The following is a 19,621-nucleotide window of genomic DNA, read 5'->3' as shown; positions in this document are numbered from 1 at the left end:
GAATGTACACTCCTGGAAATTGAAATAAGAACACCGTGAATTCATTGTCCCAGGAAGGGGAAACTTTATTGACACATTCCTGGGGTCAGATACATCACATGATCACACTGACAGAACCACAGGCACATAGACACAGGCAACAGAGCATGCACAATGTCGGCACTAGTACAGTGTATATCCACCTTTCGCAGCAATGCAGGCTGCTATTCTCCCATGGAGACGATCGTAGAGATGCTGGATGTAGTCCTGTGGAACGGCTTGCTATGGCATTTCCACCTGGTGCCTCAGTTGGACCAGCGTTCGTGCTGGACGTGCAGACCGCGTGAGACGACGCTTCATCCAGTCCCAAACATGCTCAATGGGGGACAGATCCGGAGATCTTGCTGGCCAGGGTAGTTGACTTACACCTTCTAGAGCACGTTGGGTGGCACGGGATACATGCGGACGTGCATTGTCCTGGTGGAACAGCAAGTTCCCTTGCCGGTCTAGGAATGGTAGAACGATGGGTTCGATGACGGTTTGGATGTACCGTGCACTATTCAGTGTCCCCTCGACGATCACCAGAGGTGTACGGCCAGTGTAGGAGATCGCTCCCCACACCATGATGCCGGGTGTTGCGCCCTGTGTGCCTCGGTCGTATGCAGTCCGGATTGTGGCGCTCACCTGCACGGCGCCAAACACGCATACGACCATCATTGGCACCAAGGCAGAAACGACTCTCATCGCTGAAGACGACACGTCTCCATTCGTCCCTCCATTGACGCCTGTCGCGACACCACTGGAGGCGGGCTGCACGATGTTGGGGCGTGAGCGGAAGACGGTCTAACGGTGTGCGGGACCGTAGCCTAGCTTCTTGGAGACGGTTTCGAATGGTCCTAGCCGATACCCCAGGAGCAACAGTGTCCCTAATATGCTGGGAAGTGGCGGTGCGGTCCCCTACGGCACTGCGTAGGATCCTACGGTCTTGGCGTGCATCCGTGCGTCGCTGCGGTCCGGTCCCAGGTCGACGGGCACGTGCACCTTCCGCCGACCACTGGCGACAACATCGATGTACTGTGGAGACCTCACGCCCCACGTGTTGAGCAATTCGGCGGTACGTCCACCCGGCATCCCGCATGCCCACTATACGCCCTCGCTCAAAGTCCGTCAACTGCACATACGGTTCACGTCTACGCTGTCGCGGCATGCTACCAGTGTTAAAGACTGCGATGGAGCTCCGTATGCCACGGCAAACTGGCTGACACTGACGGCGGCGGTGCACAAATGCTGTGCAGCTAGCGCCATTCGACGGCCAACACCGCGGTTCCTGGTGTGTCCGCTGTGCCGTGTGTGTGATCATTGCTTGTACAGCCCTCTCGCAGTGTCCGGAGCAAGTATGGTGGGTCTGACACACCGGTGTCAATGTGTTCTTTTTTCCATTTCCAGGAGTGTAGTTCAAAGTCTAAGAAGCCGCGTGCCACTAAACTCCGACAAACAGTACCGTAGCAAAGCGAACTGGACTGGTTCTTTTGAATCAAGCTAGCACAAGGAGTAGTCAAAGTTTTAATTATCACCTCGAAAAAATAATGTTACATAATTAATTTTGTCTCTGTTTGCAGGTATGTGTCAGCAGTACTGGTATATATTGAAATCCCTGCACCATAGGCCCGTGGCACGCCGCATGAGGTTCAAATAGCTCTGAGCACTATGGGACTTAATTTCTGAGGTCATCAGTCCCCTAGAACTTAGAACTACTTAAACCTAACTAACCGTAGCGGTCGCGCGGTTCCAGACTGTAGCGCCGCATGAGGAAGCAAAACAAAATGCCACAGACTATTGCAAAAGTGGAATAAACAAAATGTTCCACGCTCTGCCCCAATTGGGCCCGATCGACCGCCATGCCATTCTATGACAATGACGTCATATAATGCGCTACGCGGGACATGTCGTCAGCGCACCGCTTCCCCGCCGTTATCGAGTTTCTTAACATTGGAACCTCCTTTGATCGCTCAAGTAGCTCTTCAGTTGGCCTCACGAGGGTGAATAAACCCCGTGACAGTTCTCCCACCAACAAATTATCCCTGACAATACCAGGCATCGAGCCGGAGTCTCTCGCATGGCAGTCACGCTGACCACACAGTTACGGAGGCGGTCGAACAAGAGGTCTACCGTGCAGTAATGTGGTTTTGTGTATTTGAAGGGGAACAACGTTGAATCACTCATGCTGATCTGCCAGAACTGTACAACAGTGGACCATCATACATTGAAGTGACATAAAGTCACGGGACAGCGATACGCACATATACATATGGCGATAATATCCCGTACACAACATGTAAAAGAGCAGTGCACTGGCACAACTGTCATTTGAACTCAGTTGAGTCACGTGAAAAGATTTCCGACGCGATTGTGGCCTCACGATGGGAATTAACAGACTTTGAACGCAGTGGTAGGTGGAGACCGTGATTCACTGTTTCAAGAGTGGCGAGAATACCAAATTCTTGGCCGGCCGGAGTGGCCAAGTGGTTCTAGGCGCTACAGTCTGTAACCGCGCGGCCGCTACGGTCGCAGGTTCGAATTCTGCCTCGGGCATGGATGTGTGTGATGTCCTTAGATTAGTCAGGTTTAAGTAGTTCTAAGTTCTAGAGGACTTATGACCTCATAAGTTAAGTCCCATAGTGCTCAGAGCCATTTTGAACCAAATTCCTGGCATTGCCTCTCAGCACGGACGACGCAGTGGCCGACGGCCATCACTTAAACGACCGAGGGCAGCGGCTTTTGTGTAGAGTTGATAGCGCTAACAGACAAGCAACACTACACGAAATAACCGCAGCAATTACAGTGCGACGTACGCAGCCTATCCGTTAGGCGCAGTGCGCTAATGGGAGCAGATGACGCATGCGAATGCCTTTGTCAACAGCACAACATCGCGTGCGTTGTCAAATGAGTCCCGATTTCAGCTAGTAAGGGCTGATGGTAGGGTTCGAGTGTGGTGCAGATCCCACGAAGCCTTGGGCCCAAGTTGTCAACAAAGCACTGTACAAGCTGGTGGTTGCTTCATAAAGGTGTGGGCTGTGTTTACAAGGAATGGGCTGGCTCCTCTGGATGTTCGGCTACTTGCAGACCATTTGCAGCCATTCATGGGCGTAATGTTTCCAAACAACAATAGAAATTTTATGAATGAGCCATGTCACCAGCCCACAACTGTTCGTGACCGGTTTTTGAAGAATTCTGGATAATTCGGACGAATGATTTGACCACCCAGACGTCCCGGCATGAATTCCATCGAATACTCGTGAGACATAATGGAGAGTACAGTTCATGCAGAAAATCCTGACCCAGTAACTCTTTCTCATTTATGGACGGCTATAGAGGCAGCATGGCTCAATACTTGTGCAGTGCTACTTGCAGACCATTTGTGGCCATTCAACGACCTGTTGTATCCAAGCCACGTCGAGTTGCTGCACTACCCTGGAGAAAATAAGGTTCGACACGTTATTATGAGATATCCCATGCCTTTTGTCACCTGAGTGTTTGACACACTGGTTAGTCGGCGCCAACTCTTCGAGTGTGGCCAGACAAGTCTGAATATTAATGAACAAAGTGGTCGACCATCTGCCTGTGAAGGAATGGCAGTCGCAAGAGAAGTGTGGGGCCAGGTGCTCGAAGACCAGTGTATCAAAGTTGAAGAGATAACGTAGAAAACGAAACCATCTCTTGAATCAGTTTTCAACGTCTTGTACGACCTTTTCAACGTGACAAAGGTCACCACTTCGCTGGGTTAAGCTACTGCTCACTTATAATCAAAAAAGTCCGCAAACCAAGGAGCCAGTGGTTATGATGCAACGGTGTCAAGCCAATCCGGACGACTTCTGGAGCTGCCTAATCACTATCCATGATTGTTGGTTGTGTCATTATGACGCCAAGACAAAAGAGTGTATCAAACAGTTGAGAAATGTGGATTTTCGGAAAAATCGAAGATCCAATCATCACAGGGAAAGCTGACGCTGCGTTTCTTGCGGCTAGCTTGGTAAAGTGCTAAGATTTTGCCCGCAAGAAGCAAAACGTCACGGGAACATGCTACCGAAATCTACTGATGAGTTTACAATAGGCTGCGAAGACGAAGCGTCGTGGAATGGTGTCCAACGGGATGATTTTGATCCACGACACTGTCCCAGCTCACTTTGCACAGGATACGGTCAGAGGAGTTGCTTTTTTGAAGTATCATTTTTTACCTCTCCCACCTCAACCCTCCCCCCTCCCCCCAAACTCCGTGCTCTCCTGACATGTCACTCCTTGACTTCTTCCATTGCGCGTTGGGAAGAAGATCTCCAGAATGACCAACAGGTGATTTTCGAGGTGGTTCCTGAACAGCCAAAATGTAGACTTATACAAGCAATGTCTCCAAGTTGTCCATCATTGGTAAAAATGTGTTGCATTGAAGGATGAGTATACAGAGGAGGAGCAACACCGTAAACGAGTTTCACTGTCGCAGCTTGATATCTTTAGATGACAATTAAAATTTTATTTCATTTTATACAAGAGACATACAATAATTAAAGAGACAAATTGATGTAGAAATGAAACAGTTTGCCGGAAGAGTTTCCTAGTTTCACGGCTTTAGGTTGACATCACCGAGATGAACTGAGAACAGCTGACGGATAAAAATTGGTTTGATTATAATCACAATATTACATTTAAAGATGAGTGTCTGCTTGAAATCACCACATTAGTTGAACAATGTTCAGTGATCCGGTGTATTTTTACGTTCTGAAGTTGAAAAACCGTCTTAAATCTTTTATCGAATGATTTTACATTATGATGAACATTGTATGAACTATGGAAATTTTTATAAGTGGGTATAACAGTGCAAAAACGGCCGAATCTCAAAAACTGACGAGCCACGTCCTGACCGGACAATTGAAATGCAAACACCTTAGCTTGAAACGCACACTGACTACATTATTCGTGAAGACCAACGTGTTACAGTTCGATATATAGCAAAAATCAGTTGTAATAAGTTTTGGCACAGTTCACAGCGTTATCAATAACAAGCTCAACTACAGTAAAATGGGTCCCGAAAGAGTTAATGCAACAACACAAGAAAATTACATTGAAGTTACGCTCAGACTAGAAAGATCAGTATGAAAGTGAAGATTGCCCTGTTCTAAACAAGATTTTAGCGTGTAATGAAACTCGGTTACCACTGTGAACCGGAGTCCAAAAGGCAAAACGTGGAATGGAAGTATACCAGCTCACCTGTCCGAAAGAAATTCAGAAGGCTAGCATCAGCGGGAAAAGCCGTGTTGACCGTCTTCTGGGATGCCCAGGTATCGTCTTTTGTAATTATTTCGAAAATCAGTGCACAATAAACATTTCTTACTACTTAGACATAGTGATGAACAAAGTAAAGACAGCAAAGAGGGGGAAAAAGTCGCGAATCTCAAAGGAACGGTTCGATATTGCTAGACGAGAACGCTCGCCTTAACACCGCTTTCGGACCCAAGAAATCATAGAAAAATTCTGTACAGTCCAGATGTGGCTCTCTCTGATTTTCATTTGTTTTGTCCAGTCAAGAAGGCATTACATGGGAAAAAATAGTTCAGCAACAGCTAGTAGGTCAAAGCGTTAATGGGAAGGTGGCTCAAACTACAAGACGAAGACTTCTTTGCATCAGTCATTAAAAAAGAGGGTAGTTCATATGTGGGACAAGTCAATTAATATTGATGGGGATTATTTTGAGAAGTAGTAAAAATCTCATTTTTTTAAAATACACAATTTTTTCTACATCAGTCTGTCGCTTTTTATTATTGACTGTCCCCCCTATATTATACGTGGAAAGATAGAACCCAATTCAGTAAGATTAAATTAATCTTGTATTTGCTACATACCACAATGGCCATCTTCTGGGTTCAGCAAATCATGCCAGCACAACCATTTACCTTCCAGGACAGATTTCTTAACGAGGTCTCTCAAGTTCTGCTCTGAACTTAAGTGCCTGGTGTATGTGATCTGTCTCTTTTTCCTAAGGTTCAAAGAGTTGTAATACGTGTTACTGACATTAGGAAAACTCTTCGTTTTTAAAAAAACAGATGATGATCTTGCCATTCGCCAGTTTTCCGAGGGGATGGAAGCTCTTTTGTCTTCATAATCTTCATCGTAAAATGTACTTTTGCCACGTCTTTTATCTGATTCCCCTTCTTCATCCGCGTGGCTTGAGGACTGCGCGGAATCCATTATTGGCACTTGAAGTCTTTACACTGCCAAACTGTTATAGTTATCCGATTTCCATCATTATGCTTCTTTGTTTTCCCCTCAACAATTCACATTCTGTCTGTATGTTCTGTTAGTATCCCTCTACGAAAGTTCCTCCATTCGCTGAAACAAAAAATTAAAGATTGTTAATAATTCCGAAAGAACAAAAAAAAATCAAAAGCTAGAATATGAAAAGAGGGTATACTCAGACACAAAGAAAACAGACTACTACCATTACTAATTTGTTTGAATGTAAAGGAAATTTCTGTCCAGTACCCTCAGAAAAAATACAGTAGAAGGAATTTTATTTGTACTTGTTGAATGCCTGTAAATGAGTTTTATGCTAATAAATGGGTGTGGTTACTTAGCAACATGCCTCCTATTCAAATATATCCGCTTATAAAAGCGTCTTGAGGACGAAGTTGTACCGGATGGTTATAATTAAAGTGGACCTACTAACAGAGGTCCAGTGTGGGCTGTATTTATCAGATGGCAGCGAAACTTGGAAGATATTCTGATGCGCTAATGCGGAGCTGATTTACTCAGGAAAGAAAATTAGTTCCAAAATTTCGCGCCGTGTATACAAGACACGCATATAAAAATGTTTCCGTATGTAATGGTTTAGGAACAGGATGTGGGCGGAAAAGGTCAGACAAGTGAGAAAAGCATAACGGAGATTTTATTATTATACACCACTTACACAATTTGTTCAATATGAGCACCGGTAACATAACGAGATGTTGTATCCGTAATATAACCTGATCAACAGTTCGAAAATTTCGCGCTGTGTATACAAGACACGCATATAAAAATATTTCCATATGTAATGGATTAGGAACAGGATGTGGGCGAAAAAGGTCAGACAAGTGAGAAAAGCATAACGTAGATTTTATTATTATACATCGCTTACACAATTTGTTCAATATGAGCACCGGTAACATACACGAGGCGCTGTATCCGTGTTATGACCTGATCAACAGTTGCTCGCAGCAGATCTTGTGAAATCTGAGCAATGTGTTCCTGTACATTGGCCTTCAGATCAAGTAGAGACCTACTAACAGAGGTCCAGTGTATGTCCCTGGCAAACGTGTTCTTTCACATATCATCAGAGTCGAAAGTCATACGGGTTCAGATCATATGATCTTGCAGGCAATGCACCTGGAGATAACACGTTCGTGGAATGTTAGATTAAGCAAACTTTTCACTGGGCGATAAGCATTGTCCTATCTTGCATGAAAACAATGGTTTCCACACAGTTGCATTCTTTCAAAGCAGGAATCATATGCTGTACAAGGAGGACTCGGTAACATGCAGACGTCACTGCACAACTGACAGGCCCTCTCTTCAAAGAAGAAAGGACCAATAATAAAGGTGCTTGTTATTCCACACAACACAGTCACATACGGCGAATGTCATGGCTCTTCGTGCACAACAGGCAGTTTAACGGTTTCCCAAATTCGGCAGTTCTGGTATTCGCAGGACCCTGTAGGGTACAATGTGCCTCGTCATTCTATAGAATATCGCCTGCCCATATGTCATCTACTTCGATCCGTGTCAGAGACCGTAGCTCAAATTCAGAATGTTGCTGCAGAAAACTGTCTGAATTCGTGTAAAACAGACCGCCAAACTTTCCATGGACTGGACAGTTCTGGTGACACTGCACAAACACTAGCACTACGTGGGGCACGTTACAGCAACAGTAGTTTCGTCAATAACTTTCACAAGGATAGGACACCTTCCTCTTCCAGGTGTAACACCACACTCATCCGTGTTTTCGAATTTCATTATCATCTTCTTTAAACGATTTAATGATGTCAGGTCTCTCCTCAGACATTTTAGTTGGCGATACTCTGTCAATGCTGCACTATAATTGCTGCCATTCACATAAAACAGTTTCAATAAAAGTGCATTGTCTCTCTCGTTGACAGCAATACTGTTCCCTCACGCTATGGGTTGTCAAATGACAGTGTAGTGTCATACCGTCATACAAACAGCGACAGATTTGCACCTGGTGGCCACAACCGGAACGAATTTTTTTCCAGTGTAAATCGGTTCCGCATTAATTTATTAGCTTACCTACCAAGCCGGCCGCGGTGGTCTTGCGGTTCTAGGCGCTGCAGTCCGGAACCGTGGGACTGCAACGGTCGCAGGTTCGAATCCTGCCTCGGGCATGGATGTGTGTGATGTCCTTAGGTTAGTTAAGTTTAAGTAGTTCTAAGTTCTAGGGGACTGATGACCTAAGATGTTAAGTCACATAGTGCTCAGAGCCATTTGAACCATTTTTTATCTACCAAGTTTCGCAGCCATACGATAATTACCGGACACACTGGACCTCTGTGAGAAGTAGTAGTAGATGTTGTTGTTGTTGTTGTCTTCAGTCCTGAGACTGGTTTGTTGCAGCTCTCAATACTACTCTATCCTGTGCAAGCTTCTTCATCTCCCAGTACTTACTGCAACCTACATCCTTCTGAATCTGCTTAGTGTATTCATCTCTTGGTCTCCCTCTACGATCTTTACCCTCCACGCTGCCCTCCGATACTAAATTTGTGATCCCTTGATGCCTCAGAACATGTCCTACCAACCGGTCCCTTCTTCTTATCAAGTTGTGCCACAAACTCCTCTTCTCTTCAATTCTATTCAATATCTCCTCATCAGTTATGTGATCCACCCATCTAACCTTCAGCATTCTTCTGTTGCACCACATTTCGAAAGCTTCTATTCTCTTCCCGTCCAAACTATTTATCGTCCATGTTTGACTTCCACATATGGCTACAGTCCATACAAATACTTTCAGGAAAGACTTCCTCACACTTAAATCTATACTCGATGTTAACAAATTTTCTCTTCTTCAGAAACGCTTTCCTTGCCATTGCCAGTCTACATTTTATATCCTCACTTCTTCGACCATCATCAGTTATTTTGCTCGCTAAATAGCAAAACTCCTTTACTACTTTAAGTGCCTCATTTCATAATATAATTCCCTGAGCATCATCCGACTTAATTTGACTACATTCCATTATCCTCGTTTTGCTTTTGTTGATGTTCATCTTATATCCTCCTTTCAAGACACTATCCATTCCGTTCAAGTGCTCTTCCAAGTCCGTTGCTGTCTCTGACAGAATTACAATGTCATCGGCGAACCTCAAAGTTTTTATTTCTTCTCCGTGGATTTAAATACTTACTCCGATTTTTCTTTTGTTTCCTTCACTGCTTGCTCAATATACAGATTGAATAACATCGGGGAGAGACTACAACTCTGTCTCACTCCCTTCCAAACCTCTGCTACCCTTTCGTGCCCTTCGATTCTCATAACTGCCATCTGGTTTCTGTACAAATTGTAAATAGCCTTTCGCTCCCTGTATTTTACCCCAGCCACCTTTAGAATTTGAAAGCGAGTATTCCAGTCAACATTATCAAAAGCTTTCTCTAAGTCTACAAATGCTAGAAACGTAGGTTTGCCTTTTCTTTATCTTTCATCTAAGATAAGTCGTAGGGACAGTATTGCCTCACGTGTTCCATTATTTCTACGGAATCCAAACTGATATTCCCCGAGATCAGTTTTTCAAGTTTTTCATTCGTCCGTAAAGAATTCGCGTTAGTATTTTGCAGCTGTGACTTATTAAACTGATAGTTCGGTAATTTTCACATCTGTCAACGCCTGCTTTCTTTGGGATTGAAACTATTATATTCTTCTTGAAGTCTGGGGGTATTTCATCTGTCTCATACATCTTGCTCACCAGATGGTAGAGTTTTGTCAGGACTGACTCTCCCAAGGCCGTCAGTAGTTCTAATTGAATGTTTTCTACTACATCGCCCTTGTATAGACCCCTCTATATACTCCTTCCACCTTTCTGATTTCCATTCTTTGCGTAGAACTGGGTTTCCATCTGAGCTCTTGATATTCATACAAGTGGTTCTCTTTTCTCCAAAGGTCTCTTTAATTTACATGTAGGCAGTATCTATCTTACACCTAGTGAGATAAGCCTCTACATCCTTACATTTGTCTTCTAGCCATCTCTGCTTAGCCATTTTGCACTTCTTGTCGATCTCATTTTTAAGACGTCTGTATTCCTTTTTGCCTGCTTCACTTACTGGATTTTAGTATTTTCTTCTTTCATTAATTAAATTCAATATCTCTTCTGTTACCCAAGGATTTCTACTAGCCCTCGTCTTTTTACCTACACGATCCTCTGCTGCCTTCACTACTTCATCCCTCAGAGCTACCCATTCTTCTTCTACTGTATTTCTTTCCCCCATTCCTGTCAATTGTTCCCTTATGCTCTCCCTGAAACTCTGTATAACCTCTGGGTCTTTCAGTTTATTCAGGTCCCATCTCCTTAAATTCCCACCTTTTTGCAGTTTCTTCAGTTTAAATCTACAGTTCGCAACCAATAGATTGTGGTCAGATTCCACATCTGCCCCTGGAAACGTATTGCAACTTAAAACCTGGTTCCTAAATCTCTGTCTTACCATTGTACAATCTATCTGATACCTTCTAGTATCTCCAGGATTCTTCCATGTATACAACCTTCTTTTATGATTCTTGAACCAAGTGTTAGCTATGATTAAGTTGTGCTCTGTGCAAAATTCTACCAGGCGGCTTCCTCTTTCATTTATTACCCCCAATCCATATTCACCTACTACGTTTCCTTCTCTCCTTTGTCCTACTGTCGAATTCCAGTCACCCATGACTAATAAATTTTTGTCTCCCTTCACTACCTGAATAATTTCTTTTATCTCATCATACATTTTATCAATTTCTTCATCATCTGCAGAACTAGTTGGCATATAAACTTGTACTACTCTAGTAGGCGTGAGCTTCGTGTCTATCTTGGCCACAATAAAGCGTTCGCTATGCTGTTTGTAGTAGCTTACCCGCACTCATCTATTTTTTTTGTTCATTATTAAACCTACTCCTGCATTACCCCTATTTGATTTTGTATTTATAACCCTGTATTCTCCTGACCAAAAGTCTTGTTCCTCCTGCCACCGAACTTCACTAATTCCCACTATATCTAACTTTAACCTATCCATTTCCATATTTAAATTTTCTAACCTACCTGCCCGATCAAGGGATCTTACATTCCACGTTCCGATCCGTAGAACGTCAGTTTTCTTTCTCCTGATAACGACATCCTCTTGAGTAGTCCCCGCCCGGAGTTCCGAATGGGGGACTATTTTACCTCCGGAATATTTTACCCAAGAGGACGCCATCATCATTTAACCATACAGTAAAGCTGCATGCCCTCGGGAAAAATTACGGCCGTAGTTTCCCCTTGCTTTCAGCCGTTCGCAGTACCAGCACAGCAAGGCCGTTTTGGTTATTTTTACAAGGCCACATCAGTCAATCATCCAGAATGTTGCCCCTGCAACTACTGAAAAGGCTGCTGCCCCTCTTCAGGAACCACACGTTTGTCTGGCCTCTCAAGAGATATCCCTCCGTTGTGGTTGCACCTACGGTTCGGCTATCTGTATCGCAGAGACACGCAAGCCTCCCCACCAACGGTAAGGTCCATGGTTCAAGGGGGGCTCTGTGAGTGGCTGCACTTTAATTACAACCACCTGGTGACTGTCAAACATAAGAGAGAAAAAGCAATTTTCTTTCTTTATTGTACTACTTGTATCGACTAGACCAAAGTTACGGAAATGAAACATCAACAGTTTCAAAAATTATTGCCAAGAGATACATGCAGTGTTTGCAGAAATGCGTGGTACGAAAAGGAACTTTTTAAAAATAACGACATAAATTATTGCAAGGAGTGAATAAGCTGTCAGTTTTAATCATCACCTCGAAATAATAAAATAATGTAATTAATTGTTTTCAGGTACAAGTTTGCAGTCCTGGGACACAATGAAATCCCTATACCACAGTACTGCTGCATGCCACTACAAGAGGAGAAGTAAGACGGTACAATGCAAGGTCTACATAGACTAGGTGCAGGTCATTCGTAAAGTGGAGTATATATAATAATTCCATTTCGCCAGCACCCAGGATTTTGTTTTTTTACGTATCTATAGTTGTTGTTGTTGTGGTCTTCAGTCCTGAGACTGGTTTGATGTAGCTCTCCATGCTACTCTACCTTGTGCAAGCTTCTTCATCTCCCAGTACCTACTGCAACCTACATCCTTCTGAATCTGCTTAGTGTAGTCATCTCTCGGTCTCCCTCTACGATTTTTACCCTCCACGCTGCCCTACAATACTAAATTGGTGATCCCTTGATGCCTCAGAACATGTCCTACCAACCGATCCCTTCTTCTTGTCAAGTTGTGCCACAAACTTCTCTTCTCCCCAATCCTGTTCAATACTTCCTCATTAGTTATGTGATCTACCCATCTAATCTTCAGCATTCTTCTGTAGCACCACATTTCGAAAGCTTCTATCCTCTTCTTGTCCAAACTATTTATCGTCCATGTTTCACTTTCATATATGGCTACATTCCATACAAATACTGTCAGAAATGACTTCCTGACACTTAAATCTATACTCGATGTTAACAAATATATCTTCTTCAGAAACGCTTTCCTTGCCATTGCCAGTCTACATTTTATATCCTCTCTACCTCGACCATCATCAGTTATTTTGCTCCCCAAATAGCAAAACTCCTTTACTACTTTAAGTGTCTCATTTCCTAATCTAATTCCCTCAGCATCACCCGACTTAATTCGACAACATTCCATTATTCTCGTTTTGCTTTTGTTGATGTTCATCTTATATCCTCCTTTCAAGACACTATCCATTCCGTTCAACTGCTCTTCCAAGTCCTTTGCTGTCTCTGACAGAATTACGATGTCATCGGCAAACCTCAAAGTTTTTATTTCTTCTCCATGGATTTTAATACCTACTCCGAATTTTTCTTTTGTTTCCTTCACTGCTTGCTCAATATACAGATTGAATAACATCGGGGAGAGACTACAACTCTGTCTCACTCCCTTCCCAACCACTGCTTCCCTTTCATGTCCCTCGACTCATATAACTGCCATCTGGTTTCTGTACAAATCGTAAATAGCCTTTCGCTCCCTGTATTTTAACCTGCTACCTTCAGAATTTGAAAGATAGTATTCCAATCAACATTGTCAAAAGCTTTCTCTAAGTCTACAAATGCTAGAAACGTAGGTTTGCATTTCCATAATCTAGCTTCTAAGGTAAGTCGTAGGGACAGTATTGCCTCACGGGTTCCAACATTTCTACGGAATCCAAACTGATCTTCCCCGAGGTCAGTTTTTCAAGTTTTTCATTCGTCCGTAAAGAATTCGCGTTAGTATTTTGCAGCTGTGACTTATTAAACTGATAAGTCAGGTAATTTTCACATCTGTCAACACCTGCTTTCATTGGGATTGGAATTATTATATTCTTTTTGAAGTCTGAGGGTATTTCGCGTGTCTCATACATCTTACTCACCAGATGGTAGAGTTTTGTCAGGACTGGCTCTCCCACGGCCGTCAGTAGTTCCAATGGAGTGTTGTCTACTCCGGGGGCCTTGTTTCGACTTAGGTCTTTCAGTGCTCTGTCAAAATCTTCACGCAGTATCGTATCTCCCATTTCATCTTCATCTACATCCTCTTCCATTTCCATAATATTGTCCTCAAGTACATCGCCCTTGTATAGATCCTCTATATACTCCTTCCACCTTTCTGATTTCCCTTCTTTGTTTAGAACTGGGTTTCCATCTGAGCCCTTGATATTCATACAAGTGGTTCTCTTTTCTCCAAAGGTCTCTTTAATTTTCCTGTAGGCAGTATCTATCTTACCCCTAGTGAGATAAGCCTCTACATCCTTACATTTGTCTTCTAGCCATCTCTGCTTAGCCATTTTGCACTTCTTGTCTATCTCATTTTTAAGACGTCTGTATTCCTTTTTGCCTGCTTCACTTACTGGATTTTAGTATTTTCTTCTTTCATTAATTAAATTCAATATCTCTTCTGTTACCCAAGGATTTCTACTAGCCCTCGTCTTTTTACCTACACGATCCTCTGCTGCCTTCACTACTTCATCCCTCAGAGCTACCCATTCTTCTTCTACTGTATTTCTTTCCCCCATTCCTGTCAATTGTTCCCTTATGCTCTCCCTGAAACTCTGTATAACCTCTGGGTCTTTCAGTTTATCCATGTCCCATCTCCTTAAATTCCCACCTGTTTTTTGCAGTTTCTTCAGTTTTAATCTACAGTTCGTAACCAATAGATTGTGGCCAGAGTCCACATCTGCCCCTGGAAACGTATTGCAACTTAAAACTTGGTTCCTAAATCTCTGTCTTACCATTGTACAATCTATCTGATACCTTCTAGTATCTCCAGGATTCTTCCATGTATACAACCTTCTTTTATGATTCTTGAACCAAGTGTTAGCTATGATTAAGTTGTGCTCTGTGCGAAATTCTACCAGGCGGCTTCTTCTTTCATTTCTTTGCCCCAGTCCATATTCACCTACTACGTTTCCTTCTCTCCCTTGTCCTACTACCGAATTCCAGTCACCCATGACTATTAAATTTTCGTTACCCCTCACTATGTGAATAATGTCTTTTATTTGATCATACATTTCTTCAATTTCTTCGTCATCTGCAGAGCTAGTTGGCATATAAACTTGTACTACTGTAGTAGGTGTGGGCTTCGTATCTATCTTGGGCACAATAAAGCGTTCACTATGCTGTTTGTAGTAGCTTACCCGCATTCCTATTTTCCTATTCTATATTAAACCTACTCCTGCATCACCCCTATTTTATTTTGTGTTTATAACGCTGTAATCACCTGACCAAAAGTCTTGTTCCTCCTGCCACCGAACTTCACTAATTCCCACTATATCTAACTTTAACCTATCCATTTCCCTTTTTATATTTTCTAACCTTCCTGCCCGATTAAGGCATCTGACATTCCACGCTCCGATTCGTAGACGCCAGTTTTCTTTCTCCTGATAACGACATCCTCTTGAGTAGTCCCCGCCCGGAGATCCAAATGGGGGACTATTTTACCTCCGGAATATTTTACCCAAGAGGACGCCATCATCATTTAACCATACAGTAAAGCTGCATGCCCTCGGGAAAAATTACGGCCGTAGTTTCCCCTTGCTTTCAGCCGTTCGCAGTACCAGCACAGCAAGGCCGTTTTGGTTATTTTTACAAGGCCACATCAGTCAATCATCCAGAATGTTGCCCCTGCAACTACTGAAAAGGCTGCTGCCCCTCTTCAGGAACTACACGTTTGTCTGGCCTATCAACAGATACCCCTCCGTTGTGGTTGCACCTACGGTACGGCTATCTGTATCGCTGAGGCACGCAAGCCTCCCCACCAACGGCAAGGTCCATGGTTCATGGGGGGAGGGTATCTATAGTATATGATGTTTAAAAGGGCTTAGTCAAGTTTGAGTGATTGCAGCAGTTGTCTCTCATCACCACTGACACTGATATCTACACCACTCATCTTTGCAGGGATGCGAGGGTTAAACTGAAATTTTCGTTTATAAAGAAGCATTTGAAAACGGAGTTCATCGTTTCTTATGCTTTGCTAGTCCGTATCTTCAATTTTTAGTCCCTGACTCGTCAAGACAATCTGAACCCTAAGTTTGGTACCACTAATAGCCTTAAATATGAACATAATTTCTTTAGATTTTGTTAGTGATCTTTCGAAAAACCTATCTTTCCAAACAGAAAGTCGTATCGATACGGTATCAGTTTTAAGAAAGCGATAACATGTCATGGATATCGCTAGCTTCCAAGACAGGGAACTGAGCTAGAACGAGATCGAATGTACGTGCAGGATTAACGAACGTAGGCTAAGTGTAAATTTATTCTTGTCTAGTACTCCGGTCAGCGTGGATTTAGTTTTAAGGCTGTTTCCCACACTATTCTATGAAAATTCTGGGCAGGTCCCCATATTGCACCTCAGAGAATACGATACACATGCAGTTAAAATACAACACACAGCACGAGGCTTACACTATTCTCAGACAGACGATGCACAAGGCTTCCCTCCCTTCCTTTACCTTGACGTCAGCAAAGGTTTCCTGTCACAAAGTTAAATACTAAATAAAATCTGCCAAGTCCTGGAAAAGCGGAACAAATACTAGACGGGACATACGTTTGGGAAAAGAAATGTTCTTGAGTATCCGGAGTAGTGGTAAGGTTTTCTTGATGTTAAATATTGCGCATCTGAGAGACAATTGCTATCTAGAATTCTTCAAGCTGTCTTCCATTACCTTTTAGGTTTTTCCTGACTCTGAAAGTTTTGTTTTTCTGCACATGTAGTGGCATTTTGGACCTTAATAGTAAACATATTATGCTTATTGCATGCATCTTTTTTCAGGCTTTTGAAATCAGCCAATCTGCTGAAGAGAACCAATCTATACGTTTTCTCTCTGCAGTTGCGTGTGTGAGGACCTTATTTGTTCATCTTTGAATGGCAACCACATGCAAAATTAATTTGTTTCTTCGGGGCAGAACATTAAATAGCAGTTCCATAGGCTCGACTCAAAAATTATAGTTATATACATTGTATCATTACTGTTGATGTACTATTAAGAAGAATGTCTGACGATAGATCAGTATAATAAACTTTATACAAGGTGCACAAACAGTAAGGATCGAAATTGTACAGGAGACAGAGGTTCCTAACCTGAATATGCCGAGGGAAATGAATGTTTTAAGCTATAGGAGGTACTTAAATTAGCAAATACTGTGAGATACACTAAGCTCGTTTATTTTTTATATTTATTACTGTTTAATCACTCGAGCATTTCACAATATCCCTCTGTCCCAGCTGCAGGTCGTCTTCACTAAAAGCCCAGTAGACGATCAAACTCATTTGTCAAATTCGCACATTTCTATCCGCGGAATCACCAAAATAGCCCATACACGATCCATCAAGTTGAGAAAGACTTGACACTTCTATATTTTAACCTCACTTTTGAAGCAGACGCTGTTCGTGGATGTTGTACTTTGACGCTAGTGGTAATGGTTACAAGTATAGATAACGTAATTCTAAAATAGACACTGGCCCCGTATTTAAAGGAGAAGAAGAAAGTAAGAAATATACGCATTAAAACCTGTTAAAGGAATTGTTGCACCCAGAACCTGGTGATGACAATAACTTTCTACGAATGAACAGTAAAACTTTTACTCAGCTGTTCAGTTGCTTAGCCCTCACATTGAAAAAGAGGGCACACAAAGGCTATGTGAAAATTTATTTTCTTCTGCTTGGTCCTCTAATCACAATTCATTAAATTACTACATCGTGGAGACAAGTAGCTTACATTGTGCATGGAAGAAGTGGATAACTTCGATTTTTTTTGTTTCGCTCCTTCTAACATGTTGTGTGTAGAATTTTGATTTTCTCCTTAGCCTCTTCCTGCATAATGTGTGGTTGAGAAAGACTTGACACTTCTATCATTTTGTAATTACCAGTACTATTTTGTTTCTGTCCTTGGTCGTAGTTTTCGTAGTTGTGGAAATTCACAATCATTGAGATAAATCGTAATAAAACTCTTTCTCACTAAGCGTGTGTGGCGAACTATCAGCAAAAACAACGTCCGCCATCTTTTCAAATTTCCTGTCAATCAAAATTTCTCTCAAACACGTCAACACGTTCTGTGTTTGGCAAAAACACGACGAAATAGTTGGCAACCATATAAAAGTTTGAACTACTATTTGACTGTGTACGTTTAGGGTTGCTATACCTAACTCTGAAATGGAGGTGTAGAACTGAAGTAAAAATTTATTAAATATAATTACTCTTTAGTTAGAACGCAATTAGATGGAACTTGCTGGCACACAAAATTTTTCGGATGATTTGACCTTTTTCTGGAAGTCTTTTTTTTCGTTTTATATGTTTATAAAACACCATGCAAGTCACCCTGTTGTTAAACTGGCACTGTAAGATTGATTCTACATTCACTGGCAGTAGTCGATTTCTTCCATAAATCCACTGGGTCGACATAAGCGAAAATACTCTTTCCACAGTGGCGTTGTGTACGACAATAAAATGCAAATACTCGCATAATTTTAGCAGTTGGCATTTGCGTTCAGGATTTTCGGTTTCGTTAAGAAAGTAAATCCACCTTGCTTCCACGGAATATTTCGACTTCAATTCTTCCGAGTCACGCTTATTTCTTAAAAGCTATTCAGATACATACAGCATATGCTGAAAACAACTGTCGCTTGAAATCTTCTCACCATTTTTAGTCAAATAGTATTCGATCATAATCCAATCTGGAGTTTCAAATAGCGTCATCCAACCAAATACCAGATTTTTATTAAAAGAAATAGCCCATTTCTCTAAGTAATCAATTGATATGGTAAAGAAAGCCGTTGTCTCTTTCTCGAATTTCGAAACCAAATTAATTATTTCATGGTTAGGGTTCTCATTCTTTAATTTGTTGAAATTCATCTTGGTTTTCAGGCCAATAAAATTGGCAATCTTCCTTTCACTCAGACGTCTTTGAGTAGCGATTAATATATTTCTTATTTAAATTATCGAGTCTTTATTCTTCTCCAGGCTTTTAATATTTGTTTCAAGCAGAGCCAGGTTTGACTGCAGAAACATAAAGTAAATTTCACTGATCGGATTACTGAAAAAAATCTGAAATTATTTTAGGTGGCCTCAGGTGGCCTCTCTTCGGCGTCAAAAAATTGTTGTCATGGAATCCAAAGCTTAAGAATTCTCTCACCTGCGGGCATTGACGGCAGTCACCTTGTTTTGGGGTGAGATAGAAGAGTCTGATGACAGACATCAACGTTTAAGCAGAGCTCTTTCAGCTTCTCTGTTCTTACCATGTATACTGAAAAATCATTAAATATTTTCATGGCGATTATTTCCTTCCAAGGAGAGCTTCTGTAAAGTTTGGAAGGTAGGAGGCGAAGTACTGGCAAAAGTAAGGCTGTGAGGACGGGGCGTGAGTCGTGCTTGGGCAGCTCAGATGGTCATGCCGCCACGGTAACTCTGCGTGTTCGGTCAGAGGGTTAGCTGCCCTCTGTAATAAAGAAAACTGAGTTAATGGATCAAACAACGAACTGAAACGGGCGTCTTGCGACGTCCGCAGCGAGCAGATGAAACTAACGAAAACGAACAAAATGAGATAAAAAAAGATGGTAGAGCACTTGCCCGTGGAAGGAAAAGTTTCAGAGTTCGAGTCTCGGTCAGGCACACAGTTATAATCTGCCAGGAAGTTTCATATCAGCGCACACTCAGATGCAGAGTGACAATCTCATTCGCTTGAGTGTAGTTGTGATATGTTTTCCGTTTTGCAAAGTAAATGGTCCATTTCCTTCCTTATCCTTGTATTGGGGGTTTCAGTGTTTGTCAGTGCACATGTGCTGCACATCACATCATGAAAATCGTTTGAGGGGTGATGCTCTATACATTTGTTGGCACAAATCCGCTTTGACTCGCATTTAAAAATGGC

General features: G+C 42.3%; 1 protein-coding gene across 3 annotated transcripts in view; it reads right to left on the bottom strand.

Annotated features, from left to right (window-relative positions):
• LOC126355468 (uncharacterized) overlaps window positions 1–19,621 on the bottom strand; it is a 190,702-nt gene that overhangs the window by 109,355 nt on the left and 61,726 nt on the right. For all 3 annotated transcript variants that reach the window (XM_050005783.1, XM_050005784.1, XM_050005786.1), the window contains exon 2: window positions 5,871–6,357. In XM_050005783.1, the coding sequence (XP_049861740.1) occupies window positions 5,871–6,216 (346 nt within the window). In that variant the 5' untranslated portion in view covers window positions 6,217–6,357. The remainder of the gene's footprint in view (window positions 1–5,870; window positions 6,358–19,621) is intronic.

The sequence above is a fragment of the Schistocerca gregaria genome, chromosome 3 (genome assembly GCF_023897955.1).
Source record: "Schistocerca gregaria isolate iqSchGreg1 chromosome 3, iqSchGreg1.2, whole genome shotgun sequence".
Taxonomy (NCBI): Eukaryota; Metazoa; Arthropoda; class Insecta; order Orthoptera; family Acrididae; genus Schistocerca; species Schistocerca gregaria.
This window is presented reverse-complemented; position numbering and strand designations above follow the sequence as displayed.